Below are 20,529 nucleotides of genomic sequence, written 5' to 3'. Positions count from 1 at the left end.
ATCAGCCAGGGTTGGAAACGGGTGCGGAGGCAGATATCATAGCCTTCGCCTCGCTGATCTCCCGAAGGCGGATTCTGCTGGGATGGAGAGCGGCCTCTCTACCCTGTGCCCTGGCGTAGCGAGGGGACCTGTTGGAATACTTGACCCTTGGGAAGGTTAAGTTCGAACTGAGGGGAAGCTCGGAGGGGTTCTACAAGTCATCGGCACTATTTATTATGCACTTTCAAGAACTGGATAGCATCGAACATTAGTTTGGGGGGGGGGGGGCGGGTGCGGGTGGAGGGGGCTGTGTATGTTGAAGATGGCTATGGGTAATCCCGGATTCCTTTTTTTTTCTTTGTCATTTGTTTATGTTAACATGCGGGCTGATGTCTGGGCATGGTGGGAGGATGGGATCGTTGTTACTGTTATAGAACATAGAACATAGAACAGTACAGCACAGAACAGGCCCTTCGGCCCTCGATGTTGTGCCGAGCAATGATCACCCTACTTAAACCCACGTAACCCGTATACCCATAACCCAACAATCCCCCCATTAACCTTACACTACGGGCAATTTAGCATGGCCAATCCACCTAACCCGCACATCTTTGGACTGTGGGAGGAAACCGGAGCACCCGGAGGAAACCCACGCACACACGGGGAGGACGTGCAGACTCCACACAGACAATGACCCAGCCGGGAATCGAACCTGGGACCCTGGAGCTGAGAAGCATTGATGCTAACCACCATGCTACCGTGAGGCCCAAAATGGGAGGGGGCTTCCTTCGAGCCGGAATGGGGTTTGAGATATTTGTTGTTGGTTATTGATTGTTGTTGGGTGTAAATTTGGAAGAAAAATTGTGAAAAAGGAGAATAAAAATATTTTTTTAAAACTTTCAAATGAGACATGCAGATGAATGTAAAACATCTACTTTGAAAGAGAACAAGACAATTCTACAGTGTCCTGACTAATCATAGAATCTAGAATTTACAGTGTGGAAGGAGGCCATTCCTTAATAGTGGCCATTAACCATGATGTTAATCCCTCATGTAGTAAAGATAAAACAGATTATCTGGTCATTATCACATTACTGCTTGTGGAATCTTGCAAAATGGCCAACTGTTTTTCCTACATTAATTGGCTGTAAAGAACATTAGTATATCATGAGAGTATTGATGTACCATCGATTGTACGCGAGGCGAGTGATTTACCAAAGTCCGGCTTTAATTGACTAGAACACAGCTCTGCGATCGTCTACAGTGGAAAGGGACGATCGTCAGGCGTCTGAGCATTTATACCTCGTTAATAGAGGCGTGGTTAACTCAACCTCTCGGCCAATCGGTCGAGAGGCACATGACCGACCAGGGCCAATGGTAAGCCGACGTTCTGGCCCAATAGCAGACGAGTATGCAGATCATATCACCACAAGGCAATACAGTATAAAAATTAAAGTCTTTCTCTCTTTAACCTCTGCATTCCACTATCTATGTCCATGCCATTAAGAACTTCCTCAAAGTCTCTCTCTTCAACGTTACATTCAAAGATCAATTGTTGAATAGAAGAACATTAAAAAATAGAAACAAGAGTTGATCATTTGACCCCAATTCCATTTTACTGCCTGTTCTTCCCTTATCGCTTGATTCCCAGCGAGATCCAAAGTCTTTTGCAGCCTTAAATACATTCAGTGAAGGAGCATCTACACGCTCTGGGATAGACAATTCAAAAGGTACTTAACCCTTTGAGTTAAAATACCTTTATCTCAGATGTAAATGTCTGGCCCCTTATCCTCAGACTTTGACCATGTTCGAATTAACAGGAGGAAAACTTGTTGTGCAGATTTTAAATGGAGCACTTTGAACAAAAAGTACACTGTAGCCTTTATTTTCAACATATGTTTATTTTAACATTAGTGTTTTTAGTTTTTTTAAATGTTTACGTAGACAAAATTCATGTGTATGCTTTTTTTTTATTAAAACAGGTATTGAACACAAGATTTTATAAAAATACTATGGTAAAACAGCATCTCAGTGTCTACCCTTTCAAATCTCTCAGAACGTTGTATGTTACAATGAAGTCATGTCATTCTTCTGCAGTGTGGCAAGTATTGGCCAATAAACGCAACCTCTCATCACAGGACAACCCTTTTATCCCAGGAACCAATCCTGTGAACCTTCACTGAACTGACTTCAAGATGAAGTTGGGCAGCACGGTGGCGCAGTGATTAGCACTGCTGCCTCATGGCGCCAAGATCCCTAATTCGATCCCGGCTCTGGGTCACTGTCCGTGTGGAGTTTGCACCTTTTCCCCGTGTTCGCTTGGGTTTCGGCCCCACAACCCAAAGATGTGCAGGGTAGGTGGATTGGCCATGCTAACTTGCTCTTTAATTGGAAAAAATGAATTGGGTACTCTAAATTTATTTTAATAAAAGACAAGTACATCCCTCCTTCAATATTAATACCAGAACTGTGCAATGTTCCAAGTATGATCTCACGAAGCCTTGTAGAATTCTAGCAAGCCTTTCTTACTCTTATACTCCAATCCCTTTGCAAAAAAGATGAACATGCCATTTACTTTCTTATTTGCTTGTTGTGCCAGCATGCTAACTTTGTTCCCTATAAGAGTACACTCAAAAACATTAATATTTACAATTTCACACCTTTAAAAAATTATTCTGCTGGTCTATTCTTACTCAAGTGAATAAACTTACACTTGCCCACATTATGGCTCACTTAAACCTGTCTATATCTCTTTGCAGTATCTTGGTGTCCTCCTCATAGCTTACATTTCCACCTCGCTTTGTATTGTTAACAAACTTAGACATATTACTCTCAGTCTCTTTGTTTATGGTGTTTGTTTCTGTTCCTTTGAGAATCAACATGGATTGTTTACTACAATAAATATACAGTATAAATGCAAGTTGTCAAAGGAAAAAAGTATAGAGGTAACACTTTGCAAACACCATCCACAGGTGATTTCCAACAGCAATTAAAAGCTGGCCACCACCTTCTTTAAGTAATACATTCTGCAGAGAAACCTTCAGGTTGTTAATCAATGAAATTGATTAAGACATCTTTGACAATTACTGCACGAGAGTTCAATTTAAACTTTTAAGAAATTGATTATATGTTCCATCTTAAGAATTCTCATTTAATCTTTTGTTCAATACCTGATTTTTTTTAAAAGCAAACACGTGAACTTTGTCGACATGGACATGTTAAAAATAAACAAATTAAAAATAAAGGCTAGAGGTGTACTCTTAGTTCAAAGTATGCCATTGAAAATCCCCACAGCATGTTTGCAGTTATTGCCAATCATTATTTTGAAGTTTTCCTCTGTCAATTGTGTCAATTTAACTGAAATTTCCATTATCCTACACAAATTATTCATTCAATTAACCTTTCACCACCCCAATTTCAAGTTGTTCCACCCCCTCATTAAGTTCTTCTGTTGTACACTCCAGTCACAACAATCTGTTAACACATTAAAGTGACCAGCCACAATAAAGTTAGCCAGAATAGGATCCCATTTTAGATTTTTACTGATAAGAAACATTTTATGTCTTTTGTCCCTCTCCCAGGAGATGAGTAGCTCATAAGAGTCAAACACACATGAACCAGTCCATCACGATATATTAGTGCACAATCGTGTACATTGACAGTCTACTTAGCAGCCCATTACCTTTACCGTTGACTGAAGCGCATTATTTTGCGAAGGTACATACATTTGTAAGCTTTACATCAAGTTAAATAATTGTTACTGTATTTTTTTCCCATTTATATTCTATACAAAACTAGTTTCACAGGTAGGCAATCAGAGGTTTACTAAAGGGGGCTGCAGAAAATTGTAGGCTGCCAAATACGAGTGTTCACTGGTTCCTTGAACCAGTCAGCACATGACTAGACTGATTCAACCCTCAGTTCGTAGAAAAGCAGAAAGCCATTTCATCAAAACTGGAAAATGCTTTTCAGATGTAACAAGGTAAAAGAGACAAAAGGAAATCCTGTTTGTGACTAGGGTAGAGATTTGTCAAGATGAACATTCCTGCAAGAGAATAAAACATCAATACAAAAGCAAAATACCGCAAATGCTAGAAATCTGAAAGAAAAGCAATAAATGCTGCACACATACACACACACACAGCAGGTCAAGCCACATCTGTTGAGGAAAAAGATTGTTTTTCACTTCTCTCTTTACTTTGTTACATCGCTCACATTTTCCAGTTCTGATGAAAGGTCACCAACCTGAAATATTAGATCTGTTTCCCTCTCCACCGATGCTGCCTGACCTGCTGAGTCTGCCCTTAATTTTCTATTTTTATGACATATGTTTAAGCTCGATTCCAGATTCCAGCCATTTTCAGTGGCCCAGGATTAAAAATTTTGAAATCTTATCTGAGGAACAAGCAATCCCCATTTCACCTATTTCCATTGAGTACAACTTTCTAAAATAGATGGTAAGAGGCAAATATCGTGTTCAATGTGAAGGGTATTTGCTAAACGGTGAAGGTCTGAGACATAGGGGTCTCAATACATCAATCACAAAATACCATTAACATGTACAGAAAATAATTTAAAAAGCTAATGGAATGCTAGCCTTTATATCTGAAGGGCTAGAATTGAAGGAGGTGGAGGTCATGCTTCACTGGACAGTAGCATAATGTTACCAGTAAATCATAGGCCTGAACTAAAGGCTCGAAAACAGGAGTTCAAATCCCACCAAGGCAGCTTGAAATTCAATTCATTCATATGTCTGGAATTAAAAAACTATCTTGGGTAATGATGACCATAATACCACTGGATTGTCATATAAATCCACTTGGTTCACTTATGCCCCTTAGGGAAGGATATCTGTCATCCTTGACTTGTCTGGTGTATATTGTGTGTGGTTCCAGATCCACAGCATTGCGGCTAACTTCTGAAATAGCCACCCAGTTATATCAAACTGGGCTCACCAGCACCTTTTCAAGGACAATTAGGGATGATCAACCAATGCAGGCCTTGCCAGCAATATTATTTTTAATAACATTAACAAAACTATACAAAGCCCTGACAAGACCACAACTGGAGTTCTGTGAGTGGTTTTGTCCATCACACCTTGGGATAGATATACTGGTCTTGGAGGGAGTGCAGCACTGATTTATCTCAACACCTGGTTAAATAATGAAGAGAGCTTGTACAAACTAGATCTCTATTACCTGGCTTTTAGAAGATTAGGGAAGATATGATCAAAGTCTTCAAGATATTAAAGGGAACAGATAGTGTAGATAGAGAAAAATATTCCATTGATTAGGATATCCAAGACCAGGCATATCGTTTAAAGACAGAGTCAAAGTCAGACCTTTCAGGAGTGCAATTCAAAAACACTTCTATACTCAAAGGTTGGTATAAGTTTGGAACTCTCACAGAGGCAGAGGCAGCAGGCGGGGATTGGTATTGCCAAACTTGCATTATTATTGGGTGGCGAATGTGGACAAGGTGCGGCGGTGGTGGGAAGGAGAAGAGGTAGAGTGGGTTAGGATGGAGGAAGAATCTTGTAAGGGATCTAGTTTGAGGGCTATGGTGACAGCAGCATTGCCAATGGTTCCGAGTAGGTATTCAGGGAGTCCAGTGGTGCAGTCCACGGTGAATATATGGAATCAGCTGAGGAGGCATTTTAGGGTGGAAGGGATGTCAGTGCTAATGCCGCTGTGCGAGAATCATGGGTTTGAGCCAGGAGGGGATGAATAGTGTATACAGGAGGTGGAGGGAAGTGGGGCTGGTCAAGGTGAGGGATTTGTATTTGGAGGAAGGGTTCACCAGTCTGGTGGAGCTAAGGGAGAGGGTAGAGCTGTTATGGGGAAGTGAGTTCAGGTATCTACAGGTTAGAGACTTTGCACGAAAGGTCTGGAAGGGGTTCCCTAGATTGCTGGGATACACCCTGCTGGAGCGACTGCTGCTTCTGGATGTGGAAGGGGAGGGAAGAATTGGGGATATATATAAGCGGCTGGGGGAGCAGGGAGGCGAGCGGGTGGTGAAGATCAAGGAGAAATGGGAAGCGGAGTTGGGAATGGAGATCAATTGGGGAGTATGGAGTGAGGCACTGCGAAGGGTAAACGGGACCTCCTCTTGTGCAAGGATGAGCCTGATACAGTTTAAGGTGGTGCACAGGGTGCATATGACTCGGGCGAGAATGAGTGGGTTCTTTCAAGGGGTAGCAGATGAGTTTGAGGTGTGTGGGCGGGGGCCAGCAAATCATGCGCACATGTTTTGGGGTTGTGAAAAATTGTGAAGATTCTGAGCAGGAATGTTCACGGTCCTAGCCAGGATAGTGGAGGAGGGAGTGGACCCGGACCCTTTGGTGGCGATATTTGGGGTTTCAGAGAAGCCGGAGCTCATGGAGAGGAGGAAGGCCGATGTCTTGGCCTTCGCCTCTCTGAATGCACGGCGGCGAATTTTGCATGTGCCTTCCCACTTACCTGCTGAACTTGCATGCTTGCTTTTTGTGATTTATGCACGAGGACACCCAAATCCCTCTGTGCTGCAGGTTTTTGCAGTCTTTCTCCATTTAATTATTTTACAACTCCTTTATTCTTCCTACCAAGTGCGTAACTTCACATTATAATCCATCTGACAGGTTTTTTCTCACTCAGCTAACCTGTCTATATCCCTCTGTAGACACTTGTGTCATCCTCACCACTTGCCTTCCCACCTATTTTTGTGTCATCCCCAAACTTGGCAATAGTACATTCACTTCCCTCATCCTAGTAATTAATACATAGTGTAAATAATTATGGCCCCCAGCTCTGATCCCTGTGGCACTCCACGGATCACAGGTTGCTACCCTGAAAAAGCCCCTCCTATCCCAACTCTCTGTCTTCTATCAATTAGCCAATCCTCTATCCATGCTAAGATACAACCCCCAACACCATGGGCTCTTATCATATTAAGTAGCCTTTTGTGTGGTACTTTATCTAACACTTTTGGGAAATCCGAGTATATTATGTCTATGGGTTCCCATTTATCTATCTTGCTGGTTACGACCTCAAAGAATTCTAACACATTTGCCAGACATGATTTCCCCTTCATGATGCCATGTTGCCTCTGCTTGATTATATTATGCATTTCTAAATGCTCTACTGTTACATCCTTTATAATGGACTCTAACACTTTCCTAATGACAGCTGTTAAGCTAACTGGCCTATCGTTACCTCCCTTTGTCTCCCTCCCTTTTTGAATAAGGGTGTTAGATTTGAAATTTTCCAATCCTCTGGGGCTTTTCCTGAATGTAAGGATTCTTCAAAGATTATTCCCAGTGCATCCATGATCTCTGCAGCTACTTCCTTTAATATCCTGGGATGCGACTTCTGGTGGCGGCAATGCGGAGCTAAGCCGCACGTTTGGCAGCTCCCACGAATAACGGATTTTGGGGCTCTTTTCAGGGCCCCCAACGGAACTTTGTTGACGAATCCCGACGTGGGAAGAGGACTGGAGTCGATTCTTACGGTCCTATGGTCCGGACCAGGAGTGTGGCAAGAGGAAAAACGGTGGAAGCACCCCTGGAAAAGCGGGGGAAGAAGAACAAAATGGCGGCCGGCGGAGGCCCGGAGGAGTGTAGGCAGTGGGCGCAGGAGCAGCAGGAGACTCTGCTGCGCTGCTTCCAGGAGCTTAAGGTGGAGCTGCTGGAGTCATTGAAGTTTACCACCAGAGAGCTGATGGAGACTCAGACAGCCCAGGGGGCCGCGATCCGGGAGCTGCAGAAGCAGGCCTCCAAAAGGGAGGATGAGGCCGTGGCCGTCACGGGGAAGGTGGAGATGCACGAGGCGCTCCATAAAAGGTGGCAGGAGCGGTTCGAGGAGCTGGACAACCGGTCGAGGAGGAAGAATTTGCGGATCCTGGGCCTCACGGAGGGGCTGCAGGGGTCGGACCTGGCGGCCTATGTGGTCGTTATGCTGAACTTGCTGATGGGGGCTGGGTCCTTCCAGGGGCCCCTGGAGTTGGAGGGGGCCCACAGAATTCTGGCCAGGAGGCGCAAGCCGAACGAGCCGCCGCGGGCGGCGTTGGTGCGGTTTCATCGGTTCGTGGATCGTGAGTGCATGCTCCGGTGGGCCAAGAAGGAGCGGAGCAGCAAGTGGGAGAACACGGAGGTGCGGATCTTCCAAGACTGGAGTGCGGAGGTAGCGAAGCGGAGGCCCGGGTTCAACCGGACGAAGGCGGTGCTCCACAGACGGAGCGTGAAGTTTGGCATGTTGCAGCCGATGCCTCTGTGGGTCACCTACAAGGACCGGCACCATTATTTTGAGTCCCCAGAGGAGGCGTGGACCTTTGTGCAGGCCGAGAAACTGGACTCAAACCGAGGGTCTAAGATGGGGGATGTTGTATAATAATGTACTTGTGTTTGCTCTGTTTAATGCAAGATGTGGGTTGGCCTTAGGGTGGGTGGGGTGATGTCGTTATGTCTTTTTTGTATGGGTCTGGTGGACGGGTTCGGGCAGGGGGGTAAACGGGGAGTTCGGGGAGCTGGTGGGGGGGACTGGCAATGGGAGTTGCCCTAGAGGAGGCGGGGCTGGGCAGGGCGAAAGCGCGGGCTTTTCTCGGGCTGTGAGATGGTGGGGGCGGAGTCGGGGCTGAGAAGCGCGGGCCGTTGCTGGCTGTTTTCTTTCCCCGCGCAAGAGCAGGGGGGGGGGGGACCGTGTTGCTGCTCAAACGGTCAGGAAGGAGCTGGAGGATGCTGGGGGGGGGGGTAGAGTTGCCGCTATGGGGAACTGGCAGAGCAGGGGACGCTGGCCAGTGGTGGGCAGGGGATGGGTTATGGCTAATCGGCAGGGGAGGGGGGCAGGGAGCCCTCTGATCCGGATGATAACCTGGAATGTGAGGGGGCTGAATGGGCCGGTCAAACGGGCCCGGGTGTTTGCGCACTTGAAGGGGCTGAAGGCGGATGTGGCCATGCTCCAAGAGGCACACCTGAAAGTGGCGGACCAGGTTCGGCTGAGAGAGGGATGGGTGGGCCAAGTATTTCACTCAGGGCTGGATGAGAATAGTCGGGGGGGTGGCGATCCTGGTGGGGAAGAAGGTGACATTTGAGGCGTTAAATGTGGTGGCTGGCAGTGGCGGGAGGTATGTGATGGTGAGTGGTAAACTGCAGGGGGCGCGGGTGGTGTTGGTGAATGTTTACGCCCCAAATTGGGACGATGCGGGGAGGTCCGAGTGGGGACGGTCTGGGAGGCATTGAAGGCGGTGATTAGAGGGGAGTTGATTTCCATCCGAACCCATAGGGAGAGGGGGGAGCAGAGGGAGCAGGAGAGACTGATAGGGGAGATGGTGAGGGTGGATAGGAGATATGCAGAGGCTCCGGAGGGGGGATTGCTGGGGGAGAGGCATAGCCTTCAGGCCAGGTTCGACCTATTGACTACCAGAATGCGGAAGCTCAGTGGAGGAAAGCACAGGGGGCGGTGTATGAATATGGGGAGAAGGCGAGCAAGATGCTGGCACACCAGCTCCGAAAGCGGGACGCGGCCAGGAAGATTGGGGGAGTGACGGATAGAGCTGGGAAGGTAGTGCGGGTAGATGTTAATGGAGTCTTCAGGGACTTCTATGGGGAACTGTACCGGTCTGAACCCCCGGTGGAGGGGGGTGGAATGGGGCGCTTCTTGGACAAGCTGCGATTTCCAAGGGTGGAGGAGGGGCAGGTGGAAGAACTGGGGGCACCGATCGAGCTGGAGGAGTTGGTTAAAGGGATAGGGAGCATGCAGTCGGGGAAGGCACGGGGACGGATGGTTTTCCGGTGGAATTCTATAAAAGGTATGTGGACCTGTTGGGCCCCCTGTTGGTCCAGACCTTTAACGAGGCAAGGGAGGGGGGGGCTTTGCCCCCAGCCATGTCACGGGCGCTGATTTCCTTGATCCTGAAGCGGGACAAGGACCCTCTGCAGCGTGGGTCATATAGGCCGATCTCGCTGCTAAATGTAGACGCTAAGCTGCTGGCAAAGATCCTAGCCACAAGAATAGAGGATTGTGTGCCGGGGGTCATTCATGAGGACCAGACGGGGTTTGTGAAGGGAAGGCAGTTGAATACAAACGTACGAAGGCTCCTCAACGTTATTATGATGCCGGCTGTGGAAGGGGAGGCGGAGATAGTGGTGGCATTAGATGCGGAGAAGGCATTTGATAGGGTTGAGTGGGAGTATCTGTGGGAGGTGTTGGAGAGGTTTGGGGAGGGGTTTGTCCGTTGGGTGAGGTTGATCTACGAGGCTCCGATGGCGAGTGTAGCCTCGAATAGGAGGAGGTCGGGGTACTTTCGGCTGTACCGGGGGACGAGACAGGGGTGTCCCCTGTCCCCCTTGCTCCTCCTGGAGGTGGCGTCCTGTGTGGGCACCAGCCTGTAGGCGCTGGTAACGGCGCCGTTGCCGGCTCCCTCCAACGAGGTATACCACGAGCCCGGTGGTGGCGGCTGCCCTCAAAATTTGGGGGCAATGGAGACGGCATAGGGGAGAAGTGGGGGGCTCGATGGAGGCCCCGATACGGGGGAACCATCTGTTTGTCCCAGGGAGCATTGATGGCGGATTTCTGGGCTGGCACAGGGTAGGGGTTAGGAGGTTGAGGGTCCTGTTTGTGGAGGGGAGGTTTGCCAATCTTGGTCAAATGCTGCCTTGATGTCAAGGGCAGTCACTCTCACCTCACCTCTGGCATTCAGCTTTTTTGCCCATGTTTGAACCAAGGCTGTTATGAGGTCAGGAGCTGAGTGACCCTGGTGGAACACAAACTGAACATCCGTGAGCAGGTTATTGCTGAATAAGTGCCGCTTGTGGCACTGTTGATGACTCCTTCCATCACTTTGCTGATGATGGAGAGTAGACTGAAAGGACGGTAATTGGCTGGGTTGGATTTGTCCTGTTTCTTGTGTGCAGGGCACATCTGGTAAATTTTCCACATTACCGGGTAGATGCCAATGTTGTAGCTGTACTGAAACAGCTTGGCTAGGGGTGCGGCCAGTTCTGGAGCACAAATCTTCAGTACTATTGCCGGGGTATTGTCAGCACCCATAGTCTTTTCAGTATCCAGCGCCTTCAGCCATTTCTTGATATCACATGTAGTAAATTGAATTTGCTGAAGACTGACATTTGTGATGCTGGGGACCTCCAGAGGAGACTGAGATGGATCATCCACTCGACACTTCTGGCTGAAGATTTTTGCGAATGCCACAGCCTTGTCTTTTGCACATATGTACTGGGCACCTCCATCATTGTGGATGGGATATTTATGGAGCCTCCTCTTCCAGTGAGTTGTTTAGTTGTCCATCACCATTCGCGGCTGGATGTGGCAGGACTACAGAGCTTAGATCTGATGCGTTTGTACAATCGCTTAGTTCTATTACTTGCTGTTTATGCTATTTTGCACACAAGTAGTCCTGTGTTGTAGCTTCACCAGGTTGGCACCTCATTTTTTGGTCTGCCTGATGTTGCTCCTGGCATGTCCTCCTGCACTTTTCATTGATCCCCTGGCTTGGTGGTAATCGTAGAGCAGGGTATATGCCGGGCCATGAGGTTGCAGTTTGTGGTTGAATACAATTCTGCTGCTTCTGATGACCCACAGAGCCTCATGGATGCCCAGTCTTGAGTTACGAGATCTGTTTGAAGGCAGTACTACACAACACGATGGAGGGTATCCTCAATGTGAAGACAGGATTTTATCTCCATATGGACTGTGCGGTGGTCACTTCTACCAATACTACCATGGACAGATGCATCTGCATTATATGCATTCTCTACCTTAAAAGGTCCCAGTTGCTAAGCAACATCCCATACCTCTGCTGATCTATTTATTTACTTTTCACGCCGTGGCCCTCCCTAAGCACAATAGAGACACTGTTGGAACTTAACCAACCCCTACAAACACCTTTGTCCAGCATGAATTTAACTACAAGTTTTACCCATCCAGGCAAAGAAATATTAAATTAAACCCACCTAAAACTATCCCTTATTTCTAATGTTTACCAATGCAAATATAAATCCCTATAAATACCTTTGTTTTCCCCACAAACTTTCAATGTCCAGAATAAATTTTCACCAAGTAACAAGTTTTGCTTCTCATCCAAGGAAGTTCAGAAATGTCTCCTTGAGGTATCCTTTTTCTTGCTTTTAGCTATATTTTTTCTAATTTTTACTGAAAGTCATCAGTCTTGAACCTAAAAATAATAGTGCTCATGTCCCCATTGGCATATGAATCATCAAGTGCCAGCAACAAAAGAAGCTCTGCACCAATTGATGAATTTGTCATCAGTTATCTGTCCTGACCTGACTTTCCATCACAGTGGGAACATTTGATCAAGTAAACTTTCTGAACTGTCAAGAGAACAGATGAAACATTCCTACTTGCAATTTTTTTTTCTGGCCTTCATCCACAAGGTAGATATTATCCTGGAACCTGAGGTTTTTAAACAATAAAGCTCTGGAAAAATCATGGGTTGTTAATCTTTGGACCACAGTGTACTCAATTTTGATGTCCCCAAAGATACAAGGATTCAGTTAACGTTTCCTTAATACAACCCTTCAAATGACCTTCATAACAACCTTTATTTACCAACTGATCAGCACATTTCACCTACACCTATTTAATAACTGTGGTGAATGTATTTACCATAATATAAGTTGTCTGTATAGTACTGTGGCCTATGGCCAGGGAATGGTAATATGACCTCCTTCCATGTATTGTACTGGAAACCTGGTGGGCTCCGGCTCTGGCTCCGCACCCCCAGGCGCTCATTGTTACAGCAGTCACAGGCAGGCAAGTTCTTGGAAAATAAAGCCTATGTTCACTCGTTCTCATCGTCTTGTAGTGAATTGATGGTGCATCACCAACATAGCCAGCATCAGTGTTCAAGAGTCACAAATAACTACTGACTTTAAAATCATTTAAAGTACTGAAAGAAAATGGTTCTGAGCAACAATAGAAAAGATGCAACTGTCTATTGTAGCTGCAATGGGGTTGGACAGCAGTCGCGAGAGTTGGCAGCAAGTGGAGTCGGGCAGTTTCTGGCCACAGATCAGATTTCAGCAACATTGAAGTGTTTTCCATCTTGGAGATAGATCTGGAAGACCTCAAATGCAATTACAAGCACCATCTACACTGCAGACTAAGCATGGGCTCAGGGGCAAGAAAAATAAATAAGTTTAATTGTAATGCATAGATTAGATAGCAACGATATTAGCAAGTCATTGCATCACTAACAAGAAATGTATGGTGCTCACAATACATTAAATACATTCTTTATATGTGGACAGCCAACATAAATTTACAACATGTAATATTGAAAAAGCAATGTCCAAATTTCACTAACATTTGCGCTTTATGGGTTAATTTTAAAGGGAAATGAATCGACAAAGCTGCATTAAATCGCTGTCCTAAATCTAGCTTCCAACACGTGAGACAATGTCCAGTCAACTTTCTTACATATGCTCACTTCATAAGACCGTGTGTGCAATAGAAATAAGAAAATTGTTTGAAATAAATTTAATATAGGAACTGTACCCTCCCAAAATCAAAATGGAAGAAACATTGGCAATTAATATGTTGCTTTGTTTATTCACAAATCTGATCAGCTCAATTAATGAAGCACATCTGCAAAGGATTTTCCTTCCAATGAATGTGCTTATGATGATGTGAAGATGCCGGCGTTGGACTGGGGTGGGCACAGTAAGAAGTCTTACAACACCAGGTTAGTTTCAAATCACTAGCTTTCGGAGCGCAGCTCCTTCCTCAGGTGAATGGCACCTGAGGAAGGAGCAGCGCTCCGAAAGCTAGTGATTTGAAACAAACCTTTTGGACTTTAACCTGGTGTTGTAAGATTTCTCACTGTGCGTGTGATGTATAATCTATTTGTAACCTATTATGGTATGCTAGTTATCCTTTATCCACTACTTTTGCTGAACAAGCACACAAAAACATAAAACAGTATTTCTCATCATATTCTTAACTAAATTTCCCCTAAATTTAGCTCCATAATATATCGGGCTTGATCAAACAGCCACTCTGCGCCAGAAAAGCAGCACGCCGTGGTGCATCATGGCCGATAGAAGCCAGGAGACCTCACACCCAAGATCTACCCAGCTCGCAACGCCTCGCGAGATCGCATTAGATCTCGCGAGTCGTTGCGATGTAAATCCAGCCCATTTTGGGGGGGATCGCTTATTAGCAAATCTGCATATTAGAGCAAGACAGCTAGTCTCACTTTAATGTGTAGATTCCCGAAGTACCTGAGGCGTGGGATGAATCTCCCTCATCTTGGGGACCTCGGGCAAGTCGAGTGCCATTCAGTACTGATCTCCATAAACAGGGACCAGATGGACTGGCACTCATAGGGATCTCCCAGGGGATTGGAAGCCTCCAGATACTTGCTCTTTGGGCAGGGTGGTACACTGGTACTGCTGGTGCCACCTTTGTGCCAGCCTGGTACTGCCAAGGTGTCATTTTGTGTGCTGGCGATCAGGCTGGGGTTCCCCTGCGTGGGTGTTGGGGGGGGGGGAGGGATGGGGTTGCACGAACCCTCCCATGGTGCTTGCTTCGGGGGTGGCGGAGATCAGAATGCCATTCAACAATGAGGCATGCTGATCTCCCGCTAAAGAGGAGTTCCGCCAAGTGGAACTCCTCGGTGTCGAAAACAGGGCTATGTGAGGCCACGGTTATGCGTTCCCTGCTGAGATACCTTATTTAATGTGATTGCCGTTTTATAGCCATGTGTTCCTCAGCGCTGCGAACGTCAGGAAACATGCGCTATGAGACTTTGTTCCCATTTAGTTGAACCGCACCGATAGTTTTATGGGTTGGAGGGGAGAGGGTCATTGTCTGTGCGGAGTCTGCACATTCTTCCCGTGTCTGCGAGGATTTCCTCCGGGTGCTTAGGTTTCCTCCCACAAGTCCCGAAAGACGTGTTGTTAGGTGAATCGGACATTCTGAATTCTCCCTCAGTGTACCCAAACAGGCGCCGAAGCATGGTGACTGGGGGATTTTCACAGTAACTTCATTGCAGTGTTAATGTTAGCTCACTTGTGACACTAATAAAGATTGTATTATTATTCATAGAAAAATATCTACAAATGGAAGTTGTTCTCATGTGAAAATGAATCTTTCCATCTGCCAATACCAAGAAAACAAAAGATCACCATTCTGGAAATGACTACGTTTCTTGGTCAATTTTCAAATGCATTTAAAACGATGGTTATTTATGTTGTGTTGAATATTGTGATGTATGATTACAAGTAAGTACCACAAAATAATTAGCAATATCGAATTCAAATATGAGAGTTCTGTTTCGGTGTATATTAGCTTAATGTTCAAAAGGGTTCACAAAGACCTTGAAGACGGAAGCTGAGTTTTAAAAAAATACAAAGAACTAAATGCGACTATTTCATCAAATTACCTTAACATATAGTGACACATCAAAATCCTAAAGTGACAGAAAAATGTGGTAACTAAGGTAATTAAGCACATAATATCAGCCAGGTACGCCTATCAATAAAACTGGCCAGTATCAACCGGAAATCAAAATCACAATTTACATTAACTGTTTAAAATTTAGAATCAAAAACAAAAACACAATTTCTAAATTTGCAGATTACACCAAACAGTGGGATGGACAGTCAATAATGAGGAAGACTTCAACGATTTACAGAAGAACATTAGTAAGCTTGAAGAATGGGCAAATAATTGGAAGGTGAAATTTAACATTGAGCACATTTTGGTTAGAAGAACAGAGTGGTCACTTATATGTTTCATGGTACAAAGTTAGGTGAAAAGGAATCTCAGAGTACAAATACACCAATTACTGAATGTTTGTAGCACAGGTTAGCAATGTCATAAAATAAAAGGTAACCAAGCACTAGACTTTAGTCTAGAGGGATAGATTTGAAAAGTAGGGACGTTATATTAAACCTGTATCAAAACTTGGTCATACAGCATTGAGAATACTCTTTGGGGCTCTGGTTGCCATATTAATAAAAGGGTATAGAGATACAGAACAGGGTACAGAGAAGGCTTGCAAATATGATACCAAACATGCACAGGTGCACATCGGGAAGGACCGACAGGCCTTTTCTCTTGAAAGTGAAAAGCTGAGGGGTGACCTAATACAGGTCTTTAAAATAATTAGAAGTTTTGATCGAGTTGAAATGTTTCCTCTTATGGGGAAGAGCATAACGAGAGGACATCAATACAAGATAGTCACCAAGAAAGTCAACAAAAAACCCAACAAATGAGAAGAATGTGGAACTCAATTGCCATGGTACCAGGCTAGCGGTGCCAAGATGCCCAGGTGACCAGCAGTGCCAGGGTACCACCCTCCCCAGAGCGCAAACACCCGGGAGCCTCCGATCCCCTGGGAGACCCCCACAAGTGCTGTTCCATCTGCTCCCCGTTTGTGGGTACCAGCAGTGTAACAACACTCACCCGGGTCTCCGAGGCAAAGGGGCTACATCCCAATGCCTTGGTAAGATCAGGGGAGTGCATATTAGAACGAGACTAGCTGTCTCACTCTAATATGCAGATTTGCAAAATAGTGATCCCTCCCACAATGGGCAGGATTCAGATCGCAACGTTTAGTGAGATCGCACTAGATCTCACGAGGCATGACGAGCCAGGTAGATCCTGGAAAAGAGATCTCCAGGCATCTACCGGCCACACCACGCTGCCTTTCGGGCACAATGTGGCCGGTAGATATCGCCCAGTATTAAAATTCAATCTTTTTTTCTCAATACCATGCATAATGCAGATCCCAGATCAGTCTCACCAAAGTTAAAATGAACCCGAATTTAGGGGATTAATGCTCCATTTAAAAGAAACTAAAAATCAAAATAATTGGAAATGTTGTGCTCTATTGCATGAACTGTCATGCTGAGTTCTGCAGGCAATTAGCAAAAGTACACAATTTCACAAAGGGCCTGAGCATGGGGTATGTAATGAAGAACTTTCTTCTACAGCGAGTGGCAATGACCTAGAACTCATTGCCTACAAGGGTGGTTGCAGCAAAAACAATCAATGATTTGAAAATGAAATTGGATAAGCAGTGGAGGGAAATAAACTTCAGGACTACAGGAATAGAACATGAAAATGGGATTCACTGGATTGCTATACAGAGAACTGGCATGGGCCACAAATTGACTTCTTCTCTGCCATAATGACACTATAACTCAATGTCTTTTTAGGAGTGTAGCCATCTAAGATGGCCACCTGCAAAGGACCATGGGAATTATGGCCAACCCAGGACTCAGACAGATACACAGCCTATGTGCATCTAAAACACAGGTCGCCAGACCTGACCGAAACCCCTGCTCGTTTACATTTCAATGGCCCATTTTCCCAGGACAATAGGACTCCAATCAAGCAACCGGTACAGCCACAGACTGATTGGCAGCACTCCCCTTACTCAGAAAGCACAACTGCCAATGACCGCTAAGGACCCACCCAGCTACCAAGGCACCCGCCCCTTTATTGGCCGAAATCGAAGAGAGTGATCAGAGCCCTGTCGAACTATTGGGTCCAAGGTTAAGGACCGCCCCAAAGAGCACAAAATCCCAGAGGGATAAAAGAGAGCGCAGCCATGTGTTCTATCTCTCTTGGATCCGGCCTGTGCCACCCAATTGCAGAAGGAACAGCCAGTTAAGTTCAAGACCAACGATCGCTACCTGACAGATGAGCCCAGCAGAGACAGAGCCACTTTCTTCGAACCAGCCAAGTGAAATCCAGATAAAGGCCTTTATCCATTTGCACAGTGCCGGTCGCCCTGAAGTTAAGTATAGGTTATTGTAGCTGATAGGTGTAGTTTAACTCGTAGTAGATATTGTGTTTGCATGTTGAGATAACTCTTGTGTATGTAAATAAACCATCTTTTGAACTAACTAACTGGTTGTGTGGTCATTTCATCGATATAAGGCTTGTGGTTCACCGAGATAAATAAATAGAACAGGACGCATCCATTTTTTTAAAATAAAAGATTGTGATATTTTCAGTGCAAGTTTAGAGTGAAAATCCAGAGCTATTTGTCATGAAATACCACCTTTATATTATCAAAAGAAACAGCTCGGGTTGAAGCATCAGCAGACAATCAGCCAATGACCTGCCTTAAGGCTGAGCACACATGGAGTGGAATGAATATCATCTGGAATATTGTGTGCAGTTTTGGTCTCCTTGTCTGAGGAAAGATGCTCATTATAGAGGGAGTGCAGCAACGGTTTACCAGACTGGTTCTGCAATGGAGGGACTGACGTATGAGGAGAGACTGAGTCGGTTAGGTGTATAAACGCTGGAGTTCAAAGACACGAGGGGGCAATCGTGCAGATACTTTTAAAATTCTAACAGGACTAGACAAGGTAGATGCAGGATGTTCCTGATGGCAAAAGAGTTCAGAACCAGGGGTCACAGTCTAAAGAGAAGTGGTAAACCATTTAATACTGAGATGAGGAGAATTTTTTCACCCAGAGAGTGGTGAGCCTGTGGAACTTGCTATCAGAGAAAGTGGTGAGGCCAAAATATGGCATGTTTTCAAGGAGTTAGATACAGTTCTTGGGGCTAAAAGGGTTAAAGGATGGGGGGGGGGGGGGGGGGGGGGGGGAAGCAGAAACAGGTTCCTGAATGGACAATCAGCCATGATCATAATGAATGGTGAAGCAGGTTCGAAGGGCCGAATGGCCTACTCCTATGATTCTTAAGCACCACTTGTCGAAATAGCATCATAAAACACGCACGTCTAAATCTAATATTTAACAGCTTCTAGTTCAGCAGAAAATGTATTAAATGTTCCATGGCCTTGAAACATTTTCATTAGCTTGTTGCCTTCTGTATGGGGGGGAAAAGAGGAATTAACTCTGGAATAAACAAGTGTAACTTAAATTAATGTAGTACTTTTAACTATGTAAAACATCCCATGGCACTTCACAGGTACATTATCAAGCAAAATCTGACATTGACCACACAAAGATATTAAGTCAAACAGGTAGGTTTTGAGGAGCGACCCATGGGTAGAGAGAGGATAAGAGGTAGAGGGGTTTAGCGGCTAGAATAAAGTAAGCAGGTAAAGAGACTTGCTTGATACGTGGCACAATGTGCTGAAGTGTTGCAAATTTTTCAAGTAATAATTTGTTTGATACCAGGAAATGGAGTACCTGCTATCTATATTAATAGAACATGGAATTGTAATGGGGTTAAGTAACTACAGCAAGGTACAGAATGTTCCACAAAATAAGCAGCATCAATATTTTTAAACTACTGAACATTAAGCTTTGTGATTACAACTGTTGACTTGAAGCCAAATGCATTTTTAAAATGTATCTCTTGGTGGTTGGGCAGAGATGTCAACGGTTTGCTGGTCCTCAAAAGATCAGAGTGCGGATTGATGTCTGCAAAGCCAAAAGATGTCAAGGCCACATCACTTATGCCAGCATGCAACTGCCACTGTTTCATCAAAGAAACACAACTACTGCTTGCAATATCCCATATGTTGGAAAAATAACCAAGAATAATTCTCCGAAATAAAACCAAATTAAAGAAGCAGTTTTTTTTTTATTTTACCTTTTCCAGTTTGTCAAAGTACTCCTTCAGAAACTTCATTGGACGGTCAGGTTTGGCAATGCAGAGGCTGACGATGCATTCCTTCAGGATTTGCTGGATGTTGTGTTTTTGGACGTACACTTCACATCCCTTCAAGCTCTCATCTTCCTCCATATTTGAAGACGCCATACTCCCAACAGCTTTTTAAACATTTTTTTAAAAAATTACAATGGGTTAATTTTTTTTGAGCCGCTGCCTCCTCCTCACACAGCAACAAACACTAAGAAAGAAACGAAATACATCAGCGAATTAACTAATGAGTGAAGATGGGGTGAAGTGTCAGTGTTATGTCAACCATGGCGATGGCGTTGCTGGGAGTGATGGTGATGCCGCTTTGCCGGCGGCGGTTGGGGGCGCGAGGCGTTTCAAACCCCAATCACAATTGGGAAGGCTCGTCCTTACCTGCCCGGCTCGCGCCTGACCCTGACTCTGACCCCGCCCCCTCCTCCAGGTGAAGCTGTGCTTCTTCCTCCTCCTCTTCCCCCGCGCCTCCGCCCCCGCGCGAGCCCCCAGCTGCAGCCAGGCTGCTACTCACTCTGTCCGAAATGCCCCGTGCGCCACCCACTCGCTCGCTCCCTCGTGCGCACGCGCGCTGAGCAGCCCTTCGGTGCGCCTGCGCGCGCGTACCACCGGCCGCCGTTCCGCAACCTGTTCGCCGCAAGTGCGCGTGCGCGCTTCCCACGCCTGTCAGTCAAAACTTTCTCTTGGGGGGGTCTCCCTTCTCCCCGCACGTCGTTTTGTGCTGTCAACCCCTCACGGGGAAGGATACAAGCTGCGAGCAATACTGCGGGTGCTGCAATTCATCTGCAATAAAGTGAAAGAACAGATTTTTGGGGATGAATGAGCAAGCATCCAGAGAGAGAGAAAAGCATGAGTTGTGTTTCAGCTGTATTTATTAACTTGTGTGGGTGCATTTTCAATCTTGGGGAATTTGGAAAAGGTAAATGCACACAGATCAGGTTTAAAAGGCGTTCGC

General features: G+C 45.6%; 1 protein-coding gene across 3 annotated transcripts in view; it reads right to left on the bottom strand.

The window, feature by feature from the left end:
- Positions 1-20,172, bottom strand: part of prkar1b (protein kinase, cAMP-dependent, regulatory, type I, beta) — a 284,119-nt gene extending 263,947 nt beyond the window's left edge. For 2 of the 3 annotated variants that reach the window (XR_005463401.1, XM_038819659.1), the window contains exons 1-2: positions 20,089-20,172; positions 19,515-19,693 (exon numbers count right to left, since the gene is read on the bottom strand). Coding sequence is in view for 2 of the 3 variants with exons in the window: in XM_038819659.1 (XP_038675587.1) it covers positions 19,515-19,682 (168 nt within the window). In the remaining variant the exon portion in view is untranslated. Of the gene's footprint in view, positions 1-19,514; positions 19,694-19,955; positions 20,035-20,088 lie in introns of those variants that run through there. The other variant, XM_038819660.1, reaches the window with a different exon arrangement.
- Between the last annotated feature and the right edge of the window lie 357 nt (positions 20,173-20,529).

Source organism: Scyliorhinus canicula, chromosome 15 (assembly GCF_902713615.1).
Source record: "Scyliorhinus canicula chromosome 15, sScyCan1.1, whole genome shotgun sequence".
Lineage (NCBI taxonomy): Eukaryota > Metazoa > Chordata > Chondrichthyes > Carcharhiniformes > Scyliorhinidae > Scyliorhinus > Scyliorhinus canicula.
This window is presented reverse-complemented; position numbering and strand designations above follow the sequence as displayed.